Source organism: Pleurodeles waltl, chromosome 8, assembly GCF_031143425.1.
Source record: "Pleurodeles waltl isolate 20211129_DDA chromosome 8, aPleWal1.hap1.20221129, whole genome shotgun sequence".
NCBI lineage: Eukaryota > Metazoa > Chordata > Amphibia > Caudata > Salamandridae > Pleurodeles > Pleurodeles waltl.
Genome location: NC_090447.1, coordinates 1,479,653,107 through 1,479,678,065, shown reverse-complemented (window position 1 = coordinate 1,479,678,065; position 24,959 = coordinate 1,479,653,107). Strand labels below are relative to the sequence as shown.

Below are 24,959 nucleotides of genomic sequence, written 5' to 3'. Positions count from 1 at the left end.
GGATGAAATCATACCCAACGTGCCACCTCTAAAGACGTCAATTATGAAGACCAATCAAAGACTTGTAAAATAATATGGGGTGAAGAGTTGGGTTACCTAATGTATTTTCTGATAGGTTAAAGATAGTGGGGTATAACAGATGACCAATAGAATTTTGGGGGATTGTACAATGAAAAAGGGATAAAAACCCATGTCACAGGGAGTCATTTATGTGGGTTAGGGAATGCTATTGATTTTATCCAGAAGCTCTGTCACTCTGTTTGGTGACTTGTTGGTTTACTTAAAACCATCCTCGCCCTTAGATTTTCCATTTTATACTTTACCTCCTTATGAGGGAAGTGCCCTTTTGCCCCGGAGTTGAGTTCTGATTGATGGTGAATAGACTGATGTCCTGAGAACGAAGAGTGAACCTGTGCGCTGACCTAAACTTTGGAGGGTAATTATGACAATGCAATTGTGATTTGTCTGTTTGCTTTTCCTTTCTAGGTACCAACTGCTTACTTTTGACAGAGACCTTCATTAGATGTTTTCCAAATTGGTGTTCTAAATTGTTTTGCATGAAGCCCAACATGCCAATGCTAATCAGTGGTTAGGGCAGGTGTTCACTAAACTGACACAAATAGACAAACGACCGAGACTATGCTTTGTTGAACTGACGCAATACTGACACTCTACTAAACTTGATCTATGTTCACGCCGTGTTATGTTCTGATGTTTGTGATTCTCGCTTTAATGAAATCTTATCAAAGTTGCCATACCGTGACTATGCTATTATGTTTCTTGGCTTTGAGATTGACGTACCTGATATTAGAATTGTAAGCAATAGGGAATAAAACTCATAAAATTCTACTAAACAAGGTGTGGTTATTGGTGGCTGAAAGGTCATGGTAGCGTCATGAATTATTAATGACTTTGACTAAAGTGAAATGCATTGTTGTGATAAATATTGATGACATTATTGATGTATTGATTGACATATTGATTAGCTATCTCATCCTAAGGTGTCTCTCAACTGGGTCAAAAGATTCATTGGCCTAAAATGAGTCCTGATGTGTAATAAATTATTATAAAGGGATGCGTTATCACTGGCTTGTACCCAGTGGAGAATAAAGACCTCTCAACACAACACAAGACGTGCAACTTTATGGTAATTTGCTGTGCCGGCCCGGTTGCTTGGGACCAACTACTTCCCCCAACCAAGAATCCATGAGGACTGTTCAGTGTCCACTGGACCACTGCCTGCTCTGAAAAAATATTTTCAGCGACATTCACAAAGGGGAAGGGGTCCCATGGGGAATGCGTTACCACCCTCTTCAAGTGGATGGTAACTGTGAGTTGGTTTCGACCGCTTTCGCGGTCACAAAGCAACTCAGCATTGCGATGCGGTCGCAAATAGGAAGGGAACACCCCGGTACCGACTCGCAAAATGTGACTCTGCATCGCGATGGCCGTTTTGCATATCGCAAACTGCGTTTTTCGCAGTTTGCAACATGCAAAACAGTTGCTGCATCTGGCCCCTAATTCCTAACAATGACCATAACACGGCACTAGCTCTGCCTCTGTAATGCAGGTGTAGAAGAAACTCTCAGCTGTACGTTACACACATATTGAAGTCACTAAATGCTTTGTTACCATAGAAAGCCAGGTACAATCAACTGAAGTCTTGATTATGAGTGTTGGAACTCCAAGCAATTCATTGTGTCTGCAGCCTCAAAATGATCAGCTCCACAAACTCCTGAACCGATAACTATAGGCCTAGGCACTGGACCGTGTTATGTGGTGATGGGGCAGCTTATGCATGCTGGAGCACAGCCCAGTTTCCTTCCTATTCTTGAAAGAAGCACTGGAGGGTGGAGGGGAGAAGACACTGCGTATACCCAAACAGGTCCGAGCGTGCCCTGAACTCCTTCTCCCACAATTCACCAGCCCACACGCTGACACTTTCCATCTGCTCAAAGGTGGAAAATGTTAGCATTTTTTTTGCCCGAAATCAGAGAAAACCACACAGAAATGGATTCAGTAATTCCCAGTCTCTGTGGTTATTTGATATTTTGAGGAGGAAACACATCAATGTTTTTGATGCAGAAATCAGGGATACTGACCTTCAAGTATGCCTGCTCCAAAAAATTGTACCAAACCTTGCTATAAGGGCCTGAATGCCCTGATAAGATTGCAGTGCTTGAAAATGAATTGCACTTATCCTTAGGTTAGGTACCCTTAGAGGCATAGCATAATATCTCTATTTCTTATGCCATTTTTGTATCATATAAGCAGAGCTTTAAGTCGGATGAAAAGAATGTGGTTGTGTGTGGGCGTCCCTATGGGGGCGTGGCCTATGTAATAACGGGCATGTCTTAAACATGTAAACCAAATTTCTGTGATTCCCCTAGTTTGTCGCCCAACTGGTATTTTGATTCCCCTCTGAGCTTTCGGCTACAGCATTCTGATATATAACACTGACATACACCTAAAAACAGCCAGCTTTGTTAATTGCTTTTAGCAGTAGAATGAATGTTAGAAATTGGTTTTCTGGTTGGCAGAGGTATGCACTCTGTTGAAGCAGAAACCACAATCCTATTCAAGGTAAGTCAGATACACACCATAAATTAAACTGTGCTCGCTCTCTTGTAGCTTGGCAAAGAGCAGTCAGACTTAACTTAAGCAGCAATGTGTAAAGTATTTGTGCAACACTTCCAACAGTAAAGCAGTGAAAGCACTACAAAAAAGACACCACACGTGGTTAGCAAAATAGATCTTAACTTTATGAACAATACAAGATAAATGACAAAAATCCAAGATGTAGAAATTGAGGTATGAATTTATAAGAATGAAATTGCACTATAGTGCTTAGAAGCATGAAGCGCCAACCATGGACATGTTGGGTAAATCCAAATGTTCAGGCAGACCACAATGGAGCAGGGGTCGGATACAGTCCTAAGTAAGTCTTGCTGAAGTTTTACCTTCTTAAAAGTTGAGCCAAGAGTCCCGCTCCCACGGAAAAAGTTCGCCAGGTGCAAGGAGAGCATCACTGGTGGTGGTCAACGGTTATGAAGAGTGGGCTGGGTGCCCTGAATGGGTGGGCTGGAGACTCGCAGTCGTAAGCGGTGGTACTTGCTGTGTGAAGAAACGAACTTGCGGTGGCTTGTGCCTGTTTTTTATGCAAGTGGTGCCGTTCCAGTGCGAGTGGCCCATTCGCATTCACAAAGATCCCAATAGCTTGAATTCAGGAGCCAAAACCACTTCCAAGGGCCCAAAACTAAAGATGCACCTCTTGGGGGTCAGGAGCTGGTTGAATATGGGTCTCGGAGCTGTAGCAGATTGTTTGGAATTCTTTTGTACCCCTGGGACTTCAGAAAACAGGAGGCAAGCCAGCAAGCCCTTGGAGTCACCTTGGTTCTGGGATGCAGGCCCAGTCTTTCTCACTCCCCTGTAAGAGAGCAGCAGGCAGCAGGTCAGCTCAGTAAAGCAGGAGTCGAGCAGAGTAGGAGCTCAGCAGAGCAGCAGTCCTTCTAACAGCACAGCAGTCCTTCTGTCTGGAAGAGTATCCACAGGTCCAGACATGTGCTGAGCTGGTGGTGTCAGAGGTCCAGTAATTATACCCGGGTGTGCCTTAGAAGTGGGGTAGACTTCAAAGAAAGGTCTTTGAAGTGCACAGCAGTCCTCCCTCCCTGCCCTGGCTCCTAACTCACTACGAGGGGGTGGGGGCTAATGCATCCTTTTGTTTGTGGCAAGACACTAATCATTCAGGTGTTCTCCCCTACCTCCCATCCTGCTCACGATGGCTCATCGGGCTGTGGATGGCCTTTTGCTCACACCTAAGCTCCCTTTTGTGTGGCACTCTTGAGGGAATGCACAAGCCCAACTGTTACCCCACCCCAGACATGTATTGGAGACAGGTGGTAGGCACCAAATGGTTAAAGTGAGAAAATGCCAACTTTATAAAAGTGTAATTTTCAGAACTGCAATTTATAATCCGACTTCACCATAAATTGTGATTTTAAATTGTGAGTCAAGAGATAACAAACGTGACAAAGGTATCTGTTCCAGATTGTGAATCCTACTTATAAAATGTAATAATGTAACTGAGAACTGCAGTGAGGGAATTCCTCCCTGAGTGCAGAGACTCCACTCTCATAACTGTACTTCAAGTAAATACCTTTGTGAATCAGGCCCCTAGTTTCTAAGTGAGAAACTGGTACAAGCGAGGAGTAAAGCATTTTTCTTATTATAGGTGCATTCTGACATGAAAGCAAGCTGTAATCTGAAATTAAGATTTCTACTGAATTATTCTCCCATATATAGATATATAGGTAATAGGTAATATATATATATATATATAGATACATATATATCTATATATATATATATATAGATATATATATATCTATATATATATATATATGTATATATTCATTACCTAGTGCCAGTCGCCACTAGGTAGTTATAGTTAGGACCTAGATTCTATGGAAAAACAGTTTTTTGTTTTCCTATTAACTTTGGCACCGATTGATGAATCTTCACAAACTCTTCCAAGAAAATCTGACACCCCCTTCAGCTGCTGGCTGGAAAGTTTTGGGGTAATCCATCTAGCGGGGGCTGAGAAAAAGGGGGGTTCCCAAAACACGTTTTTCCCATTCATTTTTCCATAGGGATTTTGAACAGCGATAGCCTCCGAACTACTGAACGAAATTGAACCAAATTTGGGAGAAAGGTTAAAAAAAGGAAAAAGGGCCAGGGTAGGGTCCCCTGACCCCTTAGCTCTGGTCTCCTTTAGTGGCCCAAAGAGCTATAAAGCATTTTTGTTTTTAAATTTGAGCTGCAATTTGCGGCAGACTCAGTAAAAAAAGCACCTGTGCTTGTTAATGCTGAAGCCCCCGTGTGGACCAACTCCCATGGGCATTCCTATTTTAATGCTGGAGGCTGCCTGGCCCCCGCACCCCTGGGGACCGCCACCTTCCCGGGGCATTAATCAAATTTAATGCAGGGGGGCTCCTTTCCTCCCCCCACAGCCCCTGGTACTGCCACCCCTGGGACTTTAATAAAAGTATGAAAGGGGTCCGTTTTGGACCACCACCTCCCCGGGGCAGTGTTTGTTGGAGAGGGGCGCGGCCCTCCTCAAGGAGCTATTAATGGCCCATGGGACCACCACCCCCCAGGTCCGGCTCCTGCTATGTCCGGGACATAGCTGTTTGCTGTGGCTGGGTGGTAGCTTTGACAGCGAGGGAGAGCTGTCAATCAGTTTTTCTCCGTCTCCCTGCCAGCGGAGATACATTCAGGGAGACAGAGGAAATAACGCTCCCTCTCTGTGACAGCACTGCTGGCTCCCGCAAGAGGCAGGGTGCAAGCTGGGACCATCGGGGCCTTAAGGTCACATGGTTTGGCCCCAGGGTTGAGGTCCTTGGGCTTGGGAGGGAGGCTATGCAGTTGGGGTTGGTATAGGGTTGGACGCAGGGACTGGTCACAGGCCAGGCCCTGAGGGCAACAACTGCTGCGCAAGGTGAGATGCCGTGCGCGCTGGTGGTTGAATTAACGTATTGTAATGAAAATTACTTTGCATTAACAAAAACTTAGAAATTCACTGAAAAAAAGCAAAGGTTACAAGGATTATAGTTAGGAAATAGAATTAAAAACAAGCATTTGTAATTCAATAGGTCTCACATTTGGTGAGTTACAGCTATTGGCACTGTTAATTCATAACTGGACTTTTCTTGCCACATAAATTGGTCTTCTCTGCCTCATAATTTGCTTTTTCCTGCTACATAATTCCAGTGGCCCAGCATATCATTAATGCACTTCCATTTACCTTTTTCTTCTATCAGTATACAAAAATGAAAATGTTGCAAGGACGGCCGAAAAGTGTCAGTGAGGAAGGTTCATTGTGCCAAACAACAATGTAGTTACTTGGAATTAAGTATCACAAATACAAAGCTTACAGTCTATATTCCAATCATGGATTGGGACCCATCCAAGAGCTAGGGAAAACAAAAAGTAAAGTATTTATTTGAATCGGGGCAAACGTCCAGAAGTACCAATTTTTTAGCAAAATGCTTGGCCAGAAACTCTCGTTTGCGCCTGATTTAGGATTTTCGGGAAACTTGCATTTGGGGGATATTAATGGCATATGGTGCACAGAGCACCCTGGATCAAACGTATGCCATTGGAAGGCAGTATCTCTTCCCAATCTGCGAGATGGAGCAGCTGGCTGCGGAGGGCACAGGGATGTTGAAATAACATTGCCATCGCTCGTTTTGCCGAGGCCTGTTCTAATCCCCATGTTTCTTCACCACTAAGCGAACTTTTCTTTTCCCTGTGTTTTTACACAGTGCAGAAAATTGGATAATGAAAGCAAAGTCACACATTTCGGCTTCATGTTTCCCAAAGAAGCAAAGGCGACTGTCAGTTTTTCTTTGCAAAAGATTGCTTATGCTTCTTGGTGTGAAATCATGAGAGAGAGGGAGAGTAGGGAGCACGGAGGGAGAGAGTGGCTGCCCTGCCCAGGGTGACACCGGTGCTTTCATCTTCCAGCACAGCAAACAAAGGGCTGGCAGTGTCGACTGTGCTTCATAAATAATCGTCAGGAGTTGCTGTACCCACAGCTTACAACACTGCGGACGACAAACACAAAATAATGCATGCAGAGCAGCACTGTCCCTCGCCCGGCCATGAATTCTTGATTTTTTCTGCACGCATTTAGGTTTAGTGGCAACGCAAGTCACAAATTAAAGTACAGACCTCGGAAAGACTGAACCTCACAGATACGAGGATAACAAAGAAAGACAGACTGCGGAAATGCCCTCTACGCTGGCACCACAGTCAAGCTTCAGCAGAAACTCCAGTGGATCCAGAACGCAGCCGACGTCTCATCCTGAACCTCCCACGCCATGAACACATCTTCGCCCACCTCAGATACCTTCACTGGCTACCCATCAGCAAAAGGATCACTTTCAAGATCCTCATCCACGACCACAAATCCCTCCACAACACTGGACCAGCCTACCTCAACGAAGGAGTGAACTTCCACACTCCCACTCGTCTCCTCCGCTCTGCTGACCTCACCCTCGCCACAGTCCCTCGCATCCAACGCACCACCTCCAGAGGCAGATCCTTCACCTACCTTGCCTCCAAGACCTGGAACTCCCTCCCCACCAACCTACACAAGACCCAGGACCTCCTTACCTTCAGAAAACACCTCAAGACATGGCTTTTTGAACAGTAAATCTGCATCCCTTCCCTGTTTTGCTCCCCCCAACCCCCACAGAACCTTGAGACCCGACCGGGTGAGTAGCGCGCTCCATACATTTTCTTTGATTGATTGATTGACAATGAACTTATTCAAAGCCTGCTGGTCACAAACGAAACAAGTTCCACCCACATCGACACACCTTCCTCATTTGTTTATTCATTTATTTTTGTGAACCGCTTAACAAAAACAAGTAGCAAACATATACACGGGTATTATCCATGTAACAGGATCAATGCAAAACAGTCGACTGTGGAAGGGAGGACAGGAAAGCCAACACAAGAGCGAGGGCAGTTTCAGAGGGCCCCTTAAAGAGGCAATGCCAGTTATAGCTTTATGGGGCCCAGAGCTGCCCTCACAGTGTTTTCTGTACATTTTTGTGACTGTTTCTCATTTTTTACAGTGTACTTTGTGTAAATAAATTGTAAGTTGCATTTTAGCTGTATTTAAATGGAGGCCTGTGGGATCATACTCATACAAACATGGCACTTTCAGTCATTAATCAGCAGGGCACACCCTTGAAGCAGCTCTGATCAGAACACAGCAGCTGGTCTTTTACGGATATGTCAAAGGCAACAAGGAAATTAAAGCTCTCCATTCCAAGCCAAACGTGGGAGCTAAGATAAAAGAGGGGGACTGGAAAAGCCCCTCCCTGCTGTTGGTTTTGTTTGCAGAGGGAGCTGGTGGGGAGGAGGGACTGAACATGCACCCACAGTGCAAGACCAACAGGCAAATACTAAGTGGTCCCCTACAGAAGAGGACAAAGAAGCAGACCTGACCACTAGCAAGCAAGGATTTTTGAAGGACACTGAAACCAACAAATCAAATCGATTGAATTCGCTTGAACCTATATTATAAGTATATCTAAAAGTATACACGTTGAACGCTACGCTCGACCTAAAAACATACAAATTAACTTTAAAAAAACAAAGGTTACATGGACATCATAGTTACGCTCACATTTTAAGAGTTCATAACCATAGAAATTCACTTGTTATAGTTAGAGTTATCTCAGGTAACTATAACTCGTGCCCTAAGGTAACTAAAACTTGCTAATTAACCCAAAAATGACGGCACTCATGACATCTTTGATAATATCTATGCAATATTTACAGTAAACTGTAGAAGGAAGGCAGAAGAGCAGCCTCCATTGAGCAAGCTGTGAGTTCCTCACTGATCAAGGAGAGATAACTCCAGGTGCCAGGCCAAGTCATGTAGATCGCCGAAGAGCCAGTCCCCCACCGAGACCATCTGTGCCACTCAATAATACAGACATAGTTCCGGTGGGCCCAGGTCCCCCTCGTACGTCGGTGGCATGCATTTAGCATGTGATACTCTAGGGGTTTTCCCTTCCCAGTAGAACGTTGTTGCCACAGACTGAATCTCCACAAATAAAGTGGAGGGGTGTTTAGGTAACAAATATAGGATGTGTGATTATGTGGCATATATAGGAAGCAAGGAATTACTTACATCTTGTCAGGTGCCACCTTCCGAGGAGGTTGAGGGGGAGGAGTGTCCAGTGATCAAGGTTGACACGCACCCTTTTCAAGATGGGGTCTATATTCAGGTCCTAGGGTGATTGAGGCTCTTGGGCAACATTGATGACCAGGTAGTGGAACTGACCCTTGGAGACCCACAGTTTGGGCTCGGACAGAAATGGGTGGACATCTCCCCTCAGTTGAATATAACAGGTTTCCCCTTGTTGATGGGAAAGCGCATAGGTTCCGGCTTGATGCCTGACGGGGAGCTCGCAATAGCCGCCTGGAAATCCTCCAGTGTCAGTGGGGCATCTAGGGCCACCCTTTGGGCGTGCATGAGTGATCACATGGGAAGGTCCTCTGCTATCGGACAAGACTTCTACATTGGGGGATTGGATATGAGGTATAGAGGGTATGATAATAGTCCACAAAGGGTTCTGCTACTTCATTAGAGGTACATACTAGGTGTCCCTCCAGTTTTTGGATATGACTCAGGATCTCTCTTGTTTCTAGTACAACCAATAAATCAACTTCCCTGCTTTATTGCCTTGTTCACATTGGCAGGAGCTAACACAAGCTCCGTCAACATGTGCTGTGCCTAGGAATTTATGTTGAAGGGTCTCACAAAGTTCCTCCAAGGGTCAGGTAGTTGTCTGGGTGGAGCCTCATTAAAGGGAGTTTCTTATCAGCGTCCTTATCCCGCTCTCAGCTACATACTGCTGCAAAGGCCCAACCGTGGACCACTGCTTTAAAGGACTCAGAGAGGCTGACATTGGAGCCTACTGAGGGCTGGTTAAGTAAAAAATAATTCTCTGTGACCATCAGGGGGAGATCTATCAGGGATTCCTCTCTGACCCACCCAGTGTTAAGCCGTCAGATCGCCAGGTCTCCTGATGTAGCTGTCCCAAACTATACCGTCACTGGGGTGTAGTTCGAAAGACCCCAGGGACAAATGTGAACCCCAGAGACCATGGGCATGGAGTTTACAGGCATGAAGAAGTAATCTAGTCTGGAGTGGCTTTTGTGTGCGGCAGAGCAGTGAAACTTAATAGTCTTGCCAGGATACCATTTATGCCACATTTCTTCCAAGCCGCCGGGTGCCACCCATGTGCTAACACCAGGGTTCTCCAGGAAGGGGAGGTCAATGTTGTAAAGATCAGGCCATAATTGAAGGGGAAAGGGAAAGTGTATAGTGTAAGGGCCAGATGTAGCAATATTCCGAATTGCGACCCGCAAATGGCAAGTCAGAGCGACTCGCAATTTGCGAGTCGCAATTCGGAATGTTGGATGGTGTCCCTGACACCATCTGTGACTCGCAAAGGGGTCGCATAGGCCCACCTCATGAATATTCATGAAGTGGGTCCCAATTTGTGACCCCCCTTGCGAATGGCGGCATTCACAGGGATGGTGGCCTGCTGCGGACAGCAGACCACCATGTCTGTAACTGCTTTCTAATAAAGCAGTTTTTTTTTTTGTAATGCAGCCCGTTTTCCTTAAAGGAAAACGAGATGCCTTACAAAAACGAAAATGAAACTTTTTTGTTTCATTTTTTCAGAGCAGGCAGTGGTCCATTGGACCACTGTCTGCTCTGAAAAAAACAAATTCAGTGCCATTCACAACGGGGAAGGGGTCCCATGGGGACCCCTTCCCTTTTGCGAATGGGTTAGCACCCATTTCAAAAGGGTACAAACTGCGATTGGTTTGTGATCGCGTTCGTGGTCACAAAGCAATCCTGCATTGCACTGCGACTCGCAATTAGGAAGGGGACACCCCTTCCTAATTGCGACTCGCAAACCCGTTTTGCGATTCGGTAACCAGGTTACCGAATCGCAAAACGGATTTTGTGCATTACAAAGTGCAATTTGCACGTCGCAAACAGCGAAATTTGCTGTTTACGCCGCGCAAACTGCTTCCTACATCTGGCCCTTAATGTAGTAATATTCGCATTATCGGGGAAAGGGAAAGTGTATAGTGTAAATGTAGTGATATTTGCACTATCCATGCAATTCGTTCATTGCAGGAATGCGAGCATAACTATACTTATGTATTTGTGCAATTACTATTAATTACGTGCAGGGATGCTTGAATACTCTCATTAGTATGCTAATATGCAGAGTATCAGGGCAATTGCTGTATAATACCTACAGGAATCAGAGAATAATTGCATTGTTAATGTGGCAGCATGTATGTGCAGTATTAGGGCAATTACTACAGAATCAGTGCAGGGATTGAGGAACATCTGAAATGTCACTGTGTCAGAAATCGACGAGAACGCTCAGAAGCAATGCTGAAACACTATCAAAGGTAGTGTCATGATACATGCTTTATAAATGCAGTTAGTGCGGAATCAGTGCAGAACCATTGTAGAAATGCAGGAATGCTATATGGTGTTAAATGCAGCATGAACGCAGTTAGTGCAGAATCAGTGCAGAACCACTGCAGAAATGCAGGTGTACTTTGTGGTATAATATGCAGCATGAACGTGGTTAGCACAGAATTATTGCATAAATGCGTGAAAAACTTTGTGTATTATATAAAGCATGAATGCTGCAGTTAGTTCAGAATCAGTGCAGAAACATTGCAGAAATGCAGGATCACTTCTTGGTATTAAATGCAGCATACGTGCAATTAGTACAGGAGAAGTGCAGAACCATTGCAGTAATGCAGGTACACTTTGTGGTATCATATGCAGCATGAACGTAGTTAGCACAGAATCATTGCATAAATGCAAGAAGATGTTGTGTACTATATGCAGCATGAATGGACTTAGGGCACAATCAGTGCAGAATGTGCAGAACCATTGCAGCAGTGCAGGACTACTTAGTGGCATTATAAGCAGCATCAGAGCAATTAGTACAGGAGAAGTGCAGACTCATTGCAGAAATGCGGGAACACTTTAAGGCATCATAAATACAATAAGTGCAGAATCATTGCTGAAATGCAGGAACGCTGTGTGGTGTCATATGCAGCATGCATGCAGTTAGTGCAGGACCAGTGCACACGGCCTGGGAGAAGCACTGAACACTGCCTAGCTTTCCCCTCTTCGCCTGGCCCTTCAACCTCCAAGCAGCTGGTAAATAGACACTGATTTGGCCCTGTTATGTTCTTTGGAATGGAGAAACACACACTAAATTGGACTCAGTACTTCCAGGACCTCGTGTTATTCCCGATTCGGGGGTAAATGACTAGTAATTCCTCTCTTTTGGTACAGGGACACCACTGCAAGTAGGGATCACAATATAAGGGTCTTGATGGTTCTACATCTGCGCTATCACTTCAATTAGCACAGATTCAGTGCAGGAATACTGGAATACTTGTAATCTTAAAATGTCAGTGTGGAGAATGGTAATATGTGGTACCAGTGTTCATTGGTAGATTACAGGAATACTTGCATTGCTAATGCGGTAACGTGCACTATTGGAGCATTCCCTACAGAACTGGTGCAACAATTCAGAAACACCTTGTTGTGTCACATGTCCACTATCAATGTGGGTAATGCATAATCAGTGCACAAACACAGGGACATTTTGGGGGCCACTGTGCCAAGACTTGTCACAGACTCAGAGTAGTAATGAAGGAATCTCAAAGTCGGTGTGGTAATACATGCAAAGCCAGTGTGGGAATGCAGTGATAATTGCTATGTTAGTGAGATAATATGTGCAGTATCAGAACCCCTTTCAGAGGGCCATTGGGCATGCATGGGCTGCTGGTCCCAGCCGTGGAGGATGAAATCTTATATTTCTGACATACTTTGGATCCTGGGCAACCGGGCAAAGAACCTCTTCTACACTTGATCGCAAGGTTAGCGTGGTCCGAGCAGTCAAAGTCTCCTTGGGGGATGATGGGGTGGGTTCAGGGTAGTCAACATGGGCTCACAAATCAAAATGCACACAGAAGCAACAATAAACCACTTTTTGTGGAAAAAGGTGAAGTATCACATTTCTATTGCTAACAACACAAAGTAAAAATGCAACATTCACAAACAACTACACAGCCCCCGCTTACCCTCAAGGTTGGGGTTCTAGTGTTCCTTTGGTGGTTCCCTATCCCTCTCCCTCCTGGTTCTAGCGAAAGTGGTGATTCCCCATTCAGTATTGGTAACACCCAGGATATGCCCCAATAGTAGTTTGAGTCTCAAGAGTCCACTTTGACTCTAGTTTCAAGTCAACAGTGTTTCAATGCTGCTGCACTAACAAGCAAAAACAACAAAAAATTAGCTGTAGCGGGATAGATGTGCATATTTTCATCTACAATATCTCATTTCATCATTTATCAGCACATTTATAAGGCTTATCAGTCCATCCAGACACCTCCTCCAATGCTACTATACATCAAAAATGTATTTGCGAATGCTTATATTAGACCAAATTACACAAGCTTTAAGATCAAAGGCACACTGTCCACGTATATATGTCAATAAGTGGTAGGCCCAAAACATAATTCTTAGTTGGGTCCGTCATGAGGAAGTCCACTTTCTATTCTTTTTATCCGTCGCCTAATATTCACATGCTGAACATCCAATGTAATCAGGCTGGTAATTCTTGCATCAATCTTCTTCTGCAAAAATCAGAGTGGAGTCCTCTTATATGCATTTTGGTCAATCAATTGCTGGCCTCTTCAAGACTATACAAGGGAGTGTGGCCCAGTAATTAAAAAATAACCTCAAATCAGTAAGATCATTATCATACACATCTTACAAATGTATATAAATAGACTTCTTTTTACATTAAAAAATTAAAGTGGTGCATAGTGTCTAGTGTGACAGCACAAACAATGCAAATCGTGCCTGGCTCAATACAACACAGCTCAGGCTTGACAACCAGATCCTATGTCCAGGGGTGTGGAACCAAAAGGAAAAAGGTGAAAAAGTGATGCTGTGGAACCTAATATAAAGACCTCTCAAGCATGCCTCTTCCTCTGTCATCACCATGGTGCTCACATGAAAAATGGAAGGAACAACGAGGAGAAGGCAGTGCCAGGCCAAAGAGACTGTAACATGCCTCCTCCACAAACAACAACCCTCAAGTGGTAGTGCATGCAGGTATATAACTCAATTCTTGTCCATTGTGTGCATTACTTTCTTGTGAGGTGAAACCCATAAAATCATTACCTGAAGTCCCCCACAGTATATTGTGGCTAGATCTTCCTCTTGCGAGACACCGAAGGAATCACCCACGCAGGTTTTTAATCGCATTCATAGAACTGATCATCCCCTGATGTAGGGCAGAGGGGGCCAGAAATGCATTGGGATTTGAGAAACATCAGATGATGACATTACATAATGCCAATTGAATATAATAGCAAAAGAAGAAACAAAAGAAAATTAAATTCATTGGATACATATGATCTTTATTTCTATTCCATATTTTCTGTTTTTAAGTATCTATGGTTGAAAGTCTCATTTCCAGCAAAAAACAGAATAATTCCTCCGATCGAGGAATAATTGGAGTGCAGAGAGGAGACACAGTTCCCAGAGAGTGCTGCTTATTCATGTTTACCTACACCTGTAATCATCAGGTGATACCCTCCTGCACACATTGAACTACATAAGCATTGAACAAATATTTGTAAGAATTCGGTGTGCATTGTCATCCCTTATATTTTACAGGTTAGAAAGGACCTGTTCACTCTTATTGATCACCACACTGTGTGCTACCCGCACTGCGTTGGTGCTGCGTAACTCCTGGTGAAGGCGGTAGCCTTTCACTGCAATGAAGGAAGCGTGTTGGTCACCCCTTCTTGTCACGCAAGACTGCAATCCGCGAGGCAGGCCTACATCATGGCACACATGCATGATCTGTGTTTGCCTATGACAACAAAAGCAGCATTAGTGATCAAGACATTAGTACGGTTGGGCACTAAGGACAGGGGTAGATGTCTATTATCATGTAAAGGACTTTTCCATCCTAACAGACGCCCCTCTCAGATCAGAAAACTCTGGCCCAACTCCTAACCCAGAGAGGTTGGGTGGTCAGATTGGTAAAATTGATGGGAAAGTCTATCAGCATTCCTGAACTCAATCCGAATATGCTCCACCACAAAGTCTAACCCTCGCAAAAAGATAGACCATGTCAACCCTTTATAGCCATCAACCAATTTGGTGGTTTATGATCCGTTTGCACCACAAACTTAGGCAGTCATTACGACCCTGGCGGTCTCTGACCGCCAGGGGTAATGTAGCGTCCCTACCGCCAACAGGCTGGCGGTAGGGAGGCCCGCATTACGACCGCGGAGGTAGCGCCGCAGTCGCACCGCCGGGGCCGGCGGTTTCCCGGCGTTTTAGCCCCGACGGTGATAATCCGCCAGGGCAGCGCTGCAAGCAGCGCTGCCCTGGGGATTATGACATCCCTACCGCCAGCCTGTTTCTGGCGGTTTGCACCTCCACGAAAAGGCTGGCGGTAACGGGTGTCCTGGGGCCCCCTGCACTGGCATGGGCAGTGCAGGGGCCCCCTAACAGGGCCCCGACAGCTTTTCACTGTCTGCACAGCAGACAGTGAAAAGCGCGATGGGTGCAACTGCACCTGTCGCACGCCCGCAACACCGCCGGCTCCATTAGGAGCCGGCTACTATGTTGCGGCCTCATCCCCGCTGGGCCGGCGGACGCAAACTTGGTTTGCGCCCAGCGGGAATGTCATTATGGGGGCCGCGGGAGTGCGGCCGCATTGGCGGCCGCACGGCGGTTACCGCCTGGCGGGCGGCGGTAGCCGCACGCCAAGGTCGTAATGACCCCCTTAGTGCCAAAAATATAAGGGTGGAACTTACGCAAGGCCTACAATATGACAAAGCACTCGTTCTCAACAGCCACACAGTTCTGCTCTCTGGGTAGTAATTGCCTCCTAATAAAGGGCACCACACGCTCTCTACCTTTGCGTTCTAGCTGAGTTAACACTGCTCCAACTCCTGACCTTGTCTGGCTAGTTTAGCACATGGTATCATAGCAAGATGCAGGCTGTAGAGCGAAGGATGTGCTTAGGAAAATAGGGATGAACCATCACACTCAGATAGGGCCATACCATCCTTGGGCATGTCGCACAGCACTTTGAACTGAATACGCTTATTAATAAGCAGCCAGTGGAGAGCGTGCAATTGAAAGAACACCCCAAGTAATGGGAAACCCCATTGTGTTAGGATGAATGGGCTTCAGAGCATCTGAGTCCCTTTCCCAAATGTCCATAGCTACCAGTTTGACGCAACCAGCCCCTCTCAGATCCCTTCACCCACATGTAACATACTTGCTATTACAGGTGCTGCTGTGTCAGGATGTTTTGCCTGACAATCTCTCTTAAAGAGTCCCACCTGGTGGCACTTGAAGCAAGTCTCTACTTTGAACTTGGAAGCACTTTCCTGCCCTTCCTCCTTATGACGCTCCTTCCTACACAAACCATCACCATTCCCATGTTTCCTGGGCTCTCCTTGAGTCCCATGAAAATGATCCTAGCCCTAACCCTCCAGTTTGGAGCCAGTTTGTGGAGAGTTATTGTCCCCCTTTGGTTTAGAACCATGCTGCTCTAGCCCTATGTGAACCCTATTAGCTAACGACTTGTCATTCAACACTGCAGGTTTCTCTGGATCCTAAGTGGGGTAGAGCACTCCTCCTTGAGTCACTCTGTCACTATCAACTGGTTAAGGGACTGAAAGTCCTTGACCTTAATCCCTGTTACCCACTCTTTCCAATCATGCAATTCAACATGAATCCGAGTCTCATTTGAACACCATCTGCTCTCTTGCAGTCAAAGAATCTCTGCAGGTATTGAGCTGGCTTCAGCCTAAACCTCCTAAGGCGAGCTTCCTCCTTTCGCTCATAGATCATTTGGCCTGCCACAGGCATCCTACCAATGATGGCTGTCCCTTCCAAAGGGACGCTCCCCATTAAGGCAGCTGTCTAACACACCTCATTTGAGGCATGCCCCTTACAAGTGACTTCAAAGTTGAAAAATTATATCAAAATATACTGACCTTCTGCATACACATGCACAAGATCTTTTGGAACCTTGGCTACCACCTGGCTTGAACAGGATATTGAGGTACTTATCCCAGATGGAGTTGCAATTGCTGCCATCCTAAATTTCTCTCTCTCAAGGGCTATCCTTTCCCTTTTCAGTTCTCTTTCCTTTTCCTTTTGTTTTTCCTCCTACGCCCTCTTTCTCCCTGTTTCTCCTCTCACACTTTTTCTTTCTAGTTCCGCTCTTCTTGCTCCCAGTGAGCTTGTCATATTTTCTCCCTCCTGAACTCTCTGCCCTTCTCGTGGTCCTCGACCTTAGCTTTCTAAAGAACCAACTCCTTGCTCAGGGTCTCTGCTAGACTCAACTCACACAAGAGATTTACTTTTAGAATGTGTGACAGTTACCCTATAAAGTAGAGATGGTGTACATACCTGAGGCATTCTAGAATCTACAGGTGGTGAGTGTCTTAGTAAAACTCTGGCAAATGCATTAGGTGACACACTTTGAGTGTGTCTGGGGTAGAGCTACCCTGAGGGGATCCTAGAGCCTTAATTCACAGCATCTTCTTCCTGACTTCCTACCAGGGTTCCCTCCCCAGAGTCAACTACGGCTTCATCCCTTTCACCCAATGTCTAAAACTGGTGCTTAATGGAATTAGCAACAACCTATCTGTCCCTGCTCCTGGGAATCCTCCACCATCTATCCCTAAAATCCACTAATCTATGGACATGGTGCTGAGGTCGATTCCCAACCCTGAGTTTTCCATTGTCTATGTGTGACGCCTTTGTGTGTAAAGGAAAGAAAACTGGACTTATTGTACTGCTTGCACAAATCAGAAATTACCAGTGCCACTCCTGTATCCAGGCTCCTAAGCGTTAGCCCCCCCCCCGCGTGTCCCAATCATCAGAACACCTATCAGATGGTCACGGGACACGCAGTGGCTTCTGGGCCCAAACGTGGGGGTTGGGGACTTTTACTCCTGATGTCTGGACTTACTATGGATCCTGAGCAACTGGACTAAGTACCCCTTCTGCACATGACTCTCAGATTTCACATGATCCAAGCAGTCCATGGCTCCCTGGGATGAAAGCTGGGGTGATGGAGAGTAGTGAACACAGGTTCACAACTCAAAATGCACTCAGCAGCAACAATAACTAATTGCTCAGCCAAATACTCACTTTTATGGATGTGATATTTTTATTCCTAGCACTAACAAGAGAAATGACATTCACAAACAACTACACAGTCTGCGTTCAAGCTGCTTAACTCTTGGTGAAAGGGCCTTTCACTGCTATGAGGGTAGAACATTAGGTGCCCCAACTGGTCCAACAAGACCCCCAAGCCATGAGAAAGGCCTATTTCATGGCACACAGGCATGATCTGTGTTTGCCTATGACAACAAAAATCAGTTTTAGGGATCCAAACATCAGTACAGATGCACAATCAGGGCAGGTGTGAAAGCCCATCACCATGAAGAGGACTTTTCCATTCCAACGCAGTACATTAATTGCATAATGGTCTATGGACTCAGAGACACGTGCATTATTTATTTAGTCATACGTGCAGGGACAGAGCAATTAACACAGACTCCCGTCTAGAAATGTAGGGTCGTATGAATATCAGGGCGCGGTGCCTGTAATCAATTACGCGGTGCACAATAGCATGGAAAGAAAACATGCAACACCAGTGTCGTGCAAGTAGGAAATACGCAATGCCACTATTATGCACGCATGCTGCAAATACAGAATAGGAAGATGTAAGGAATGCAAACAATGCAAATAGAGCCAGCATGGGTACAGCCTCGGCGCAGGGTCTCCCTGGCGTTGCCAGCAGGTAGCGCTCGAGCGTCGAAGCACGGGTCTGGTGGCGTCCCCCCGGTTGCCCAGGGAAACGGCCAGGGTGGGCGCGAGCCTGGTTGTCGGGGAAGAGGAGCCGGGGACTCAGCACGTGCCGTTCGGTCCCGGGACAGGCGCGAGGACAAGCGGGCTGCGCGAGGCGGGAGCGCGAGGAGCGGCTCCTGCACAGCCAGTGGCGCAGGCTGGAGGAGCAACTGGGACTGCGCAGAAAGCGCAAGCTGTAGGCGCACCACGAGGAGCACCGGCGCATTGTGCGTTTAACGCGCAAACTGGGCACGGATCGGGCAGGGTTGGCAGCGGTGGCAGAGCGAGCAGCGGCAGCACGGACAGGTGCAGTGGAATTAGGCTCCGCAAAAGGTGCCGCTCCCTTGTCAGAGGAAAGAAGGGCACCTGTGAGCACCTGGCTTTTGTTCTGTTTTTGGCCATCCTCTGTTTCTTCTCTCATCCTTGGAGTTTGGCACGGGCACTGGGATTGGCAGCAGGATGGGCAGAGTGTGAGCTGCCTTTGCCCGCTGGATTTGGTACCTACGGACCCGGGTTGCGAAGAAGCAAGGACCTCACCCTCCGCCGGTGCGCGCGGCATGAAGCTCCCTGAGGGTGTCCGCTGCAGCCTGGGGCTCGCGCTCTTCCTAGCTCTGGCAGGTAAGGTGCACCGTCCTCGCGCCACGGCTGCTGCCCAGGCGTTGCACAGAGGAGTTTACTTCCTGCCGCCGGCGCACTGGGGGCCACCACCCTGGGAATGCGGCTCAGGGTGGATTATCGGGTGAGGTGTATTCATTCCACGGTCAGGTTAGCGTGTCTCCGAAGGAAAGGTGTGCATTTTCACTCACAAGAGACCACATCAAACTTGTTCAAACACGAGATTAATTTGACAGCTCAGTGGTGCAGGGTTTAGATTTCTGGTCTGACTCGTGTGTGTTTATGAGATGCCACCTCCTAAACCCTGGGTGTGGCGCGCTGCTCTCACTTCTAGGTGCTGTGGAGCGTCCGTGCTGCGACCCCTGTCTGCTTGTCGGCTCTGCTCTTTAGTGTTGAGAAACTTCTGACTACACAGTGTCCGGCGTGGCCGTGGGTGCTGGTGACATTATGTGGTCACTGTCTTTTGTGGACATGTTCCGCTGCGACTAACCCCTGTGTGCTGGTGGGCCACCTGAGAACTGCTCTGACCCCTTATGTGCTGGGCATCTGCGTTGACTCATCTGTGCTGGGTGTCTGCTCTGACCCCTGTGTGCTGGGCATCTGATCTGACCCCTCTGTACTGGGTGTCTGCTCTGACCACTATGTGCTGGATATCTGCTCTGACCCCTCTGTACTGGGTATCTGCTCTGTACTGGGTGTGCGCCCCTATCCCGGTGTGTTCGGCACCTGCTCCGACCCCTGTGTGCTGGGCATCTACCCTGTCCCCGCTTTGCTGGGTATCTACTCCGACCCCTGTGTGCTGATATCTGCTGCGACCCCTGTATGCAGTCGCCCTATCTATAAGCCTGGGACACATGTAGTCCTCTGCTGCATGTTCGAAGCCACTGCTTATGTTTTAACCCAACAGATTTTTTCAGTATTAATGTTGAAAAACCATGCATCTGCCCAGGGATGTTAGTAGACCGTGTTAAACAAGTATCCTATCAGCTTCAACCATCGCTAGGATAATACTTAAACTGGCCGTCTCAAAAACTACTGTAGGGCGCTCTTTGGTTTGAGATTTCATAAGTGCGGTAATCTTCGACTCGAGACTTCCAGTATGGCACTTTGTAGCTTGAGGCTCACTAGAGCGCCACCTTTGGCCCAGAATCCTCTAGTCTGACACTCTTTGGCTTAAAACTCCCGGTTGTGGCAGTCCTGGGCTCGAGACACCCTAATATGGCACTCTGGCTTGAAACTCCCTGGTGCGTCACTCCGTAGCTGCAGACCCACTACTGTAACATCTTTGGCTGAAGATCCCCTGTTTTAGACTCCCTGGTAGGGCACTGCGTAGCTCGCAACCCATTAGTATGGCATCTTTTGCTGAAGATACCTAGTTTGATTCTCTTTGGCTCCATCCAGAGTGCTTGGTGTGGCATTCCGTAGCCCCCAACCCATTAATGTGGCATCTTTGGCTCAAGATCCCTTGTATAGAATTATTTTGCACCAAACTCCCTTTTGCGGCACTTTGTACCTCAAACCCACTCGTGCAGTATCCTTGGCTCAAGATATAAAGATGTGGCACTCTTTAAGTTAAGACTCCCTGGTGTGGCACTTTTTAGGTCGACATTCCCTGGTGTGGCTCTATTTTGCCTGAAACGCCCTGGTGCTGCACTCTGTAGCTCGAAACCGAACTGTGTGGCATCTTTGGCTCTGGATCCTCTGATGTGGCACTCTTTGGCTCAGGACTCACTGGTGAGGCGCTTTGTAGCTTGAAAACCACTGGTGTGACATCTTTTGCACATGATCCCCCGGTTCAGATCACCTGAAGTGACAATGTTTGGCTCCGGACTCTCTTGTGTGGCACTCCTTATCTTGAGGTCCACAGGTGTGTGGTCTTTGATTCAAGGTGTCTTGGTGTGGCACTCTGTGACTCGAGGCTCCTTGGTGTGACATTCCGTAGCTCGAGACCCACTATTGTGGCATCTTTAGTCAGTGATCTTGTGGTGTGCTATTCTTTGGCTTGAGAAACCCTGATATGGCACTCCCTCCCTGCAGGTATGGCATTCTTTAGTTGGTGGCACACTGTGTTGTATTTGTCCTAGGCCCCCTTGTAGCCCTAGGCTTGAGATCTCTTGGTGCGGTAATCTCTGGCTTGTCACCCTTTACGGTTGCACTTGCTGACTGAAACTTTACTGGTCAGACATTCTTTGACTGAACATTTCCTGGTGTGTCCCTTCATGGCTTGGGATTCCTGCTGTGGACCTCCTTGTCTCATACTCTCCTGGTGTGGTGATCCTTGGCTCAAACCCACCAAGTCTGGCACCCTTTGACTTTAGATTTCCAATGGGAGCACTCTGGCTCGATCCCCCGTGTTGTGGCTCGCGCCCACCTGGTATGGCATTCCTCAGAAGAAGAGTGCTTAGGGTGGCACTCGATGTGGCACTCGCTGAGGTGAGACCATCAAAGCACTCCCTTACTCAAAGTCTCATGGTGTCGCAATCTTTAGCCATAGACCCTCTACTGTGGCAGCCCTATACTTGTGCACACAAGTATGCCACTGTCTCGTTTAATTCCTCTTGGTATAACAATCCTTGACTCCAGATGCCTGATGTGGTATTCAGTTGTTCGAGAACCCCTGGTATAGCACTCCTTCCTTTGAGACCCATGAAACAGCTCTGCGTGGCTCAAGATGTCCTTCCACACCCTTTCTTCGTGGTATCTCCTGTGTGAAGACCACCTTGAGTGGCTCCCTAGTTCGAGATGCATATGTGTACACATGTTTAGCATGAACCTGGACAAAAGACTGCAAAGCACTGGATAGAGTCAAAGGGAAAGATACAGTCAATGAGTGATGTGAGTGATTGGTGATCACCTAGCATGGCACTCTTGGCATGGAACTCCTAGGATCTTCATTCCCTGGTATGCCACTGCTTTACTCTGGACAACTTGGTAGCATCACTGGCTCGAGGGACTCGTGTGGGACTAGTATGTCACTCTCTGGAACTGAAAACTCAGCCTCTGGTGTCACAACCTTAATGGAGAGCCTCAAGGTGAGGCTCTCACAAGCACGCTCTGACTCCCCAAGCAATTCCACTGGCATTTGATCTCACTTCTTGTGGTTAAGATCACTGTAAGCTGACACACTGGGCCGCTGAGGAGGACAGCCCTGCATGGCATTCACAGGGTTTGGAATCTCTCATGGCACCCACCTTACAAGACATGTCAGATACCATCTCCACACCTGCCTGAATGACAGTATTCATGCCTAGAATCTGAGACCAGAGTTGCAAACATTTTGCCAGGTGCCAGGAAATATCACAACAACATTTTTATTGAGAGACCAGTTCAAACATGACATAGAAGCATGTTCATTTTGGACTGATAGTTGGTGCAAATGTTGGTGCAAATTTGCAGTGTGGCTGCAGCAAATGTATGTAATCCAACTCTAGTGCAAGTGCCCCTCACACCAGAGACCTACTGTGAGCTACCACTCTCAAGGGGCTGGTGAGTAGTTGGCAGGTACCATAACCCAGTGGTTCCCAACCTTTTGACTTCTGTGGACCCCCACTTTATCATTACTGGAATCCAGAGACCCCCCACCGAGTCATTACTGGAAGCTGGGGATGCCGGCCTAAACATTGTTGATGATTTGAAGCACAAAACAATACAACAAAATCCAGAAATAAGCATTTATAAAACACACACAAATTATAACACATTTTATTTAATTTGCAAAAAAATATAAATGAACAAATTAAAAATGTAATTTTAGTAGGTCGGACCTTTCTAAATTCAATTAGCCTCACATGAGCCGTACTATATTCTGTTTGACGTACCTGCATTGCTCCCACAAATCAATCTGAGTACTGATTTAGTTTTTAGCCTCCAATTTCAAATCTATTGACATTTACAGTACGTTTTTAAATTTTCAATGTACATTTAGCCACTTTATATACACTCAATCTGTTAATATTGTTTAGTTAATTTTCTAAGCAGTCACAGACCCCCTGGGGAGGCTTCGGCCACCCCCCGGGGGTCCCAGGACCGTCGGTGGGAACCTCTGTCCTAACGGACTGCTAGCCCCTTAAGTTTGCAAGAAGGCCCTCTCTAAGGCCTGGCACGAGAAACAGCACAATAGAAATGACTACATTTGTAGGCCTAGGCACGAAAGTATTTCGAAGGAACCAGAGGCGCGAGGTGTCATAAACATAGACAAGTGACCTTTAGCGGCCGCTTCCGGTTAAACGCGGAGCTTTTTCCTTGCTCGTGCCCCTTCTGGTAACAAGCATGCCGTGCTGCTTTCTTTGCTGTTTCCGCCTGACTAGATTGACTCCGTAGTGTCAAAGGAGAGTGGATTGACTCTGTAACGTCAAAGGAGAATGTTCCCTCCACCCAATTACACCCCACACCACCTAGGATTGTGAAGAAGGAAAGAACACAGGATCACTTCACGGAGGGCCCTAAAAGTTGTGATTATTCTGGCCTTTCGTTCACAAGAAAAAGGAGCGTGTTTGATTTAAGGCACCGTTCCTGCTGCTGAGTCAGCAGTTAGAATAACATTTCCCCATCCTTCTACGTCAGACAGGGTGCTCATTTTCACCGCCTTTAATCCCATTATTAAGTAAGAGTTGAATAGTCAGTGGCAGGTTTTATTGCAGACCCCTGCGCCTCGCATTAGCTCGTCAGTCAAAAAACTAATGTTTGACTTCTAAACAGTAGTGCCCCAGGGAAAAAGTTATTACAACTGGAGTCATAAGAAGCACACAAGTCTCGACAGGTCAAACCTAAGAATGAATTAAGGTGCATATGTCACAGAGAGAAGCACAGTGCCTTCATATGTATTGTTGCACGAATTGGACTTTGTAGCACGAACAGCATAGAAGGAAACATTCCTGCTACAGCCTTTGTTGAAAGGAATCTGATTGTCAAGTGTAACAGAATTAAGTAACATCATCGAGAGATTTGTAATTTAAAACCCTAAGGAAGCGATTGTAAGAAACACTGGATGAGACCTTAAGCGAGAGTGGTATATACTGTGTAGCCTTTCATTTGCAGTCGAAGAGGAAGTGATCCAATGGCAATCCTGTATTATTGACACTTGCTCGAAAGTTGTTTCTGTTTACTTCCTACTGCAATATGACAGATTCCATACTGGATCCTGAAGTTCTGCAAGGATACGTGGGCAGACGCCATGACCTGGTGATGAACATTCTTTGCATCTTTCCATCCACTGATATCCAGTGCCAGTCCTTGGACGCCAGAGGCTCCTTGAGATGCTGATACTTTTGCATATCATATACAGAAAAATAGGAGATTGTCAAAGAAAACTGATTATTGCAAACTCACCCTGTCTAACTCCAGTACTTCCTTTCCAAAACTTTTGAGAACAATTTTTGCTTACGCAGACATCTCCATATACAAATTTAGGGCCTCACTACGACTTTGTCGGTCGGACGAGCCAACTGCAGGGCGGAGTCGGCTGTCATCCTGGCGGCCTCCCCTAGGACGTCTTACGATGTTTCCAATGGGCATCACATTACATTTCTATCAGTCAGCCTGGCGGAAACAGTGGCACAGCATTCGCCTCAGCTCCCTCTAGGGGACCTACCATGAAAAGGCTGGTAGAAGGAGGACTTGTGATCAGCACAGCAGCGCTGGACTCAGCGCCACCGTGGTTGACCATGACTCCAACTGCCGCCACCCTGTTGGGATCCATGATCTTGGCTGTGGCGGCAGTCTCCTGGCTGTCTGACCGCCGGAGTGTATTCTGGCAGCTGGACCACTAGGAGTGCAGCGGTCTAACAGCTGTCACAGATTTGGC

General features: G+C 46.7%; 1 protein-coding gene and 1 long non-coding RNA gene across 2 annotated transcripts in view; one reads left to right on the top strand and one right to left on the bottom strand.

Moving 5' to 3' along the window:
• LOC138248773 (uncharacterized) overlaps positions 1–18,998 on the bottom strand; it is a 96,598-nt gene extending 77,600 nt beyond the window's left edge. Inside the window, exon 1 of the long non-coding RNA XR_011194642.1 lies at positions 18,918–18,998. This is a non-coding gene — a long non-coding RNA (uncharacterized lncRNA). The remainder of the gene's footprint in view (positions 1–18,917) is intronic.
• IGSF11 (immunoglobulin superfamily member 11) overlaps positions 18,579–24,959 on the top strand; it is a 478,485-nt gene continuing 472,104 nt past the window's right edge. The window contains exon 1 of the mRNA XM_069202662.1: positions 18,579–19,159. Coding sequence (XP_069058763.1) covers positions 19,099–19,159 — 61 coding nt within the window. The 5' untranslated portion in view covers positions 18,579–19,098. The remainder of the gene's footprint in view (positions 19,160–24,959) is intronic.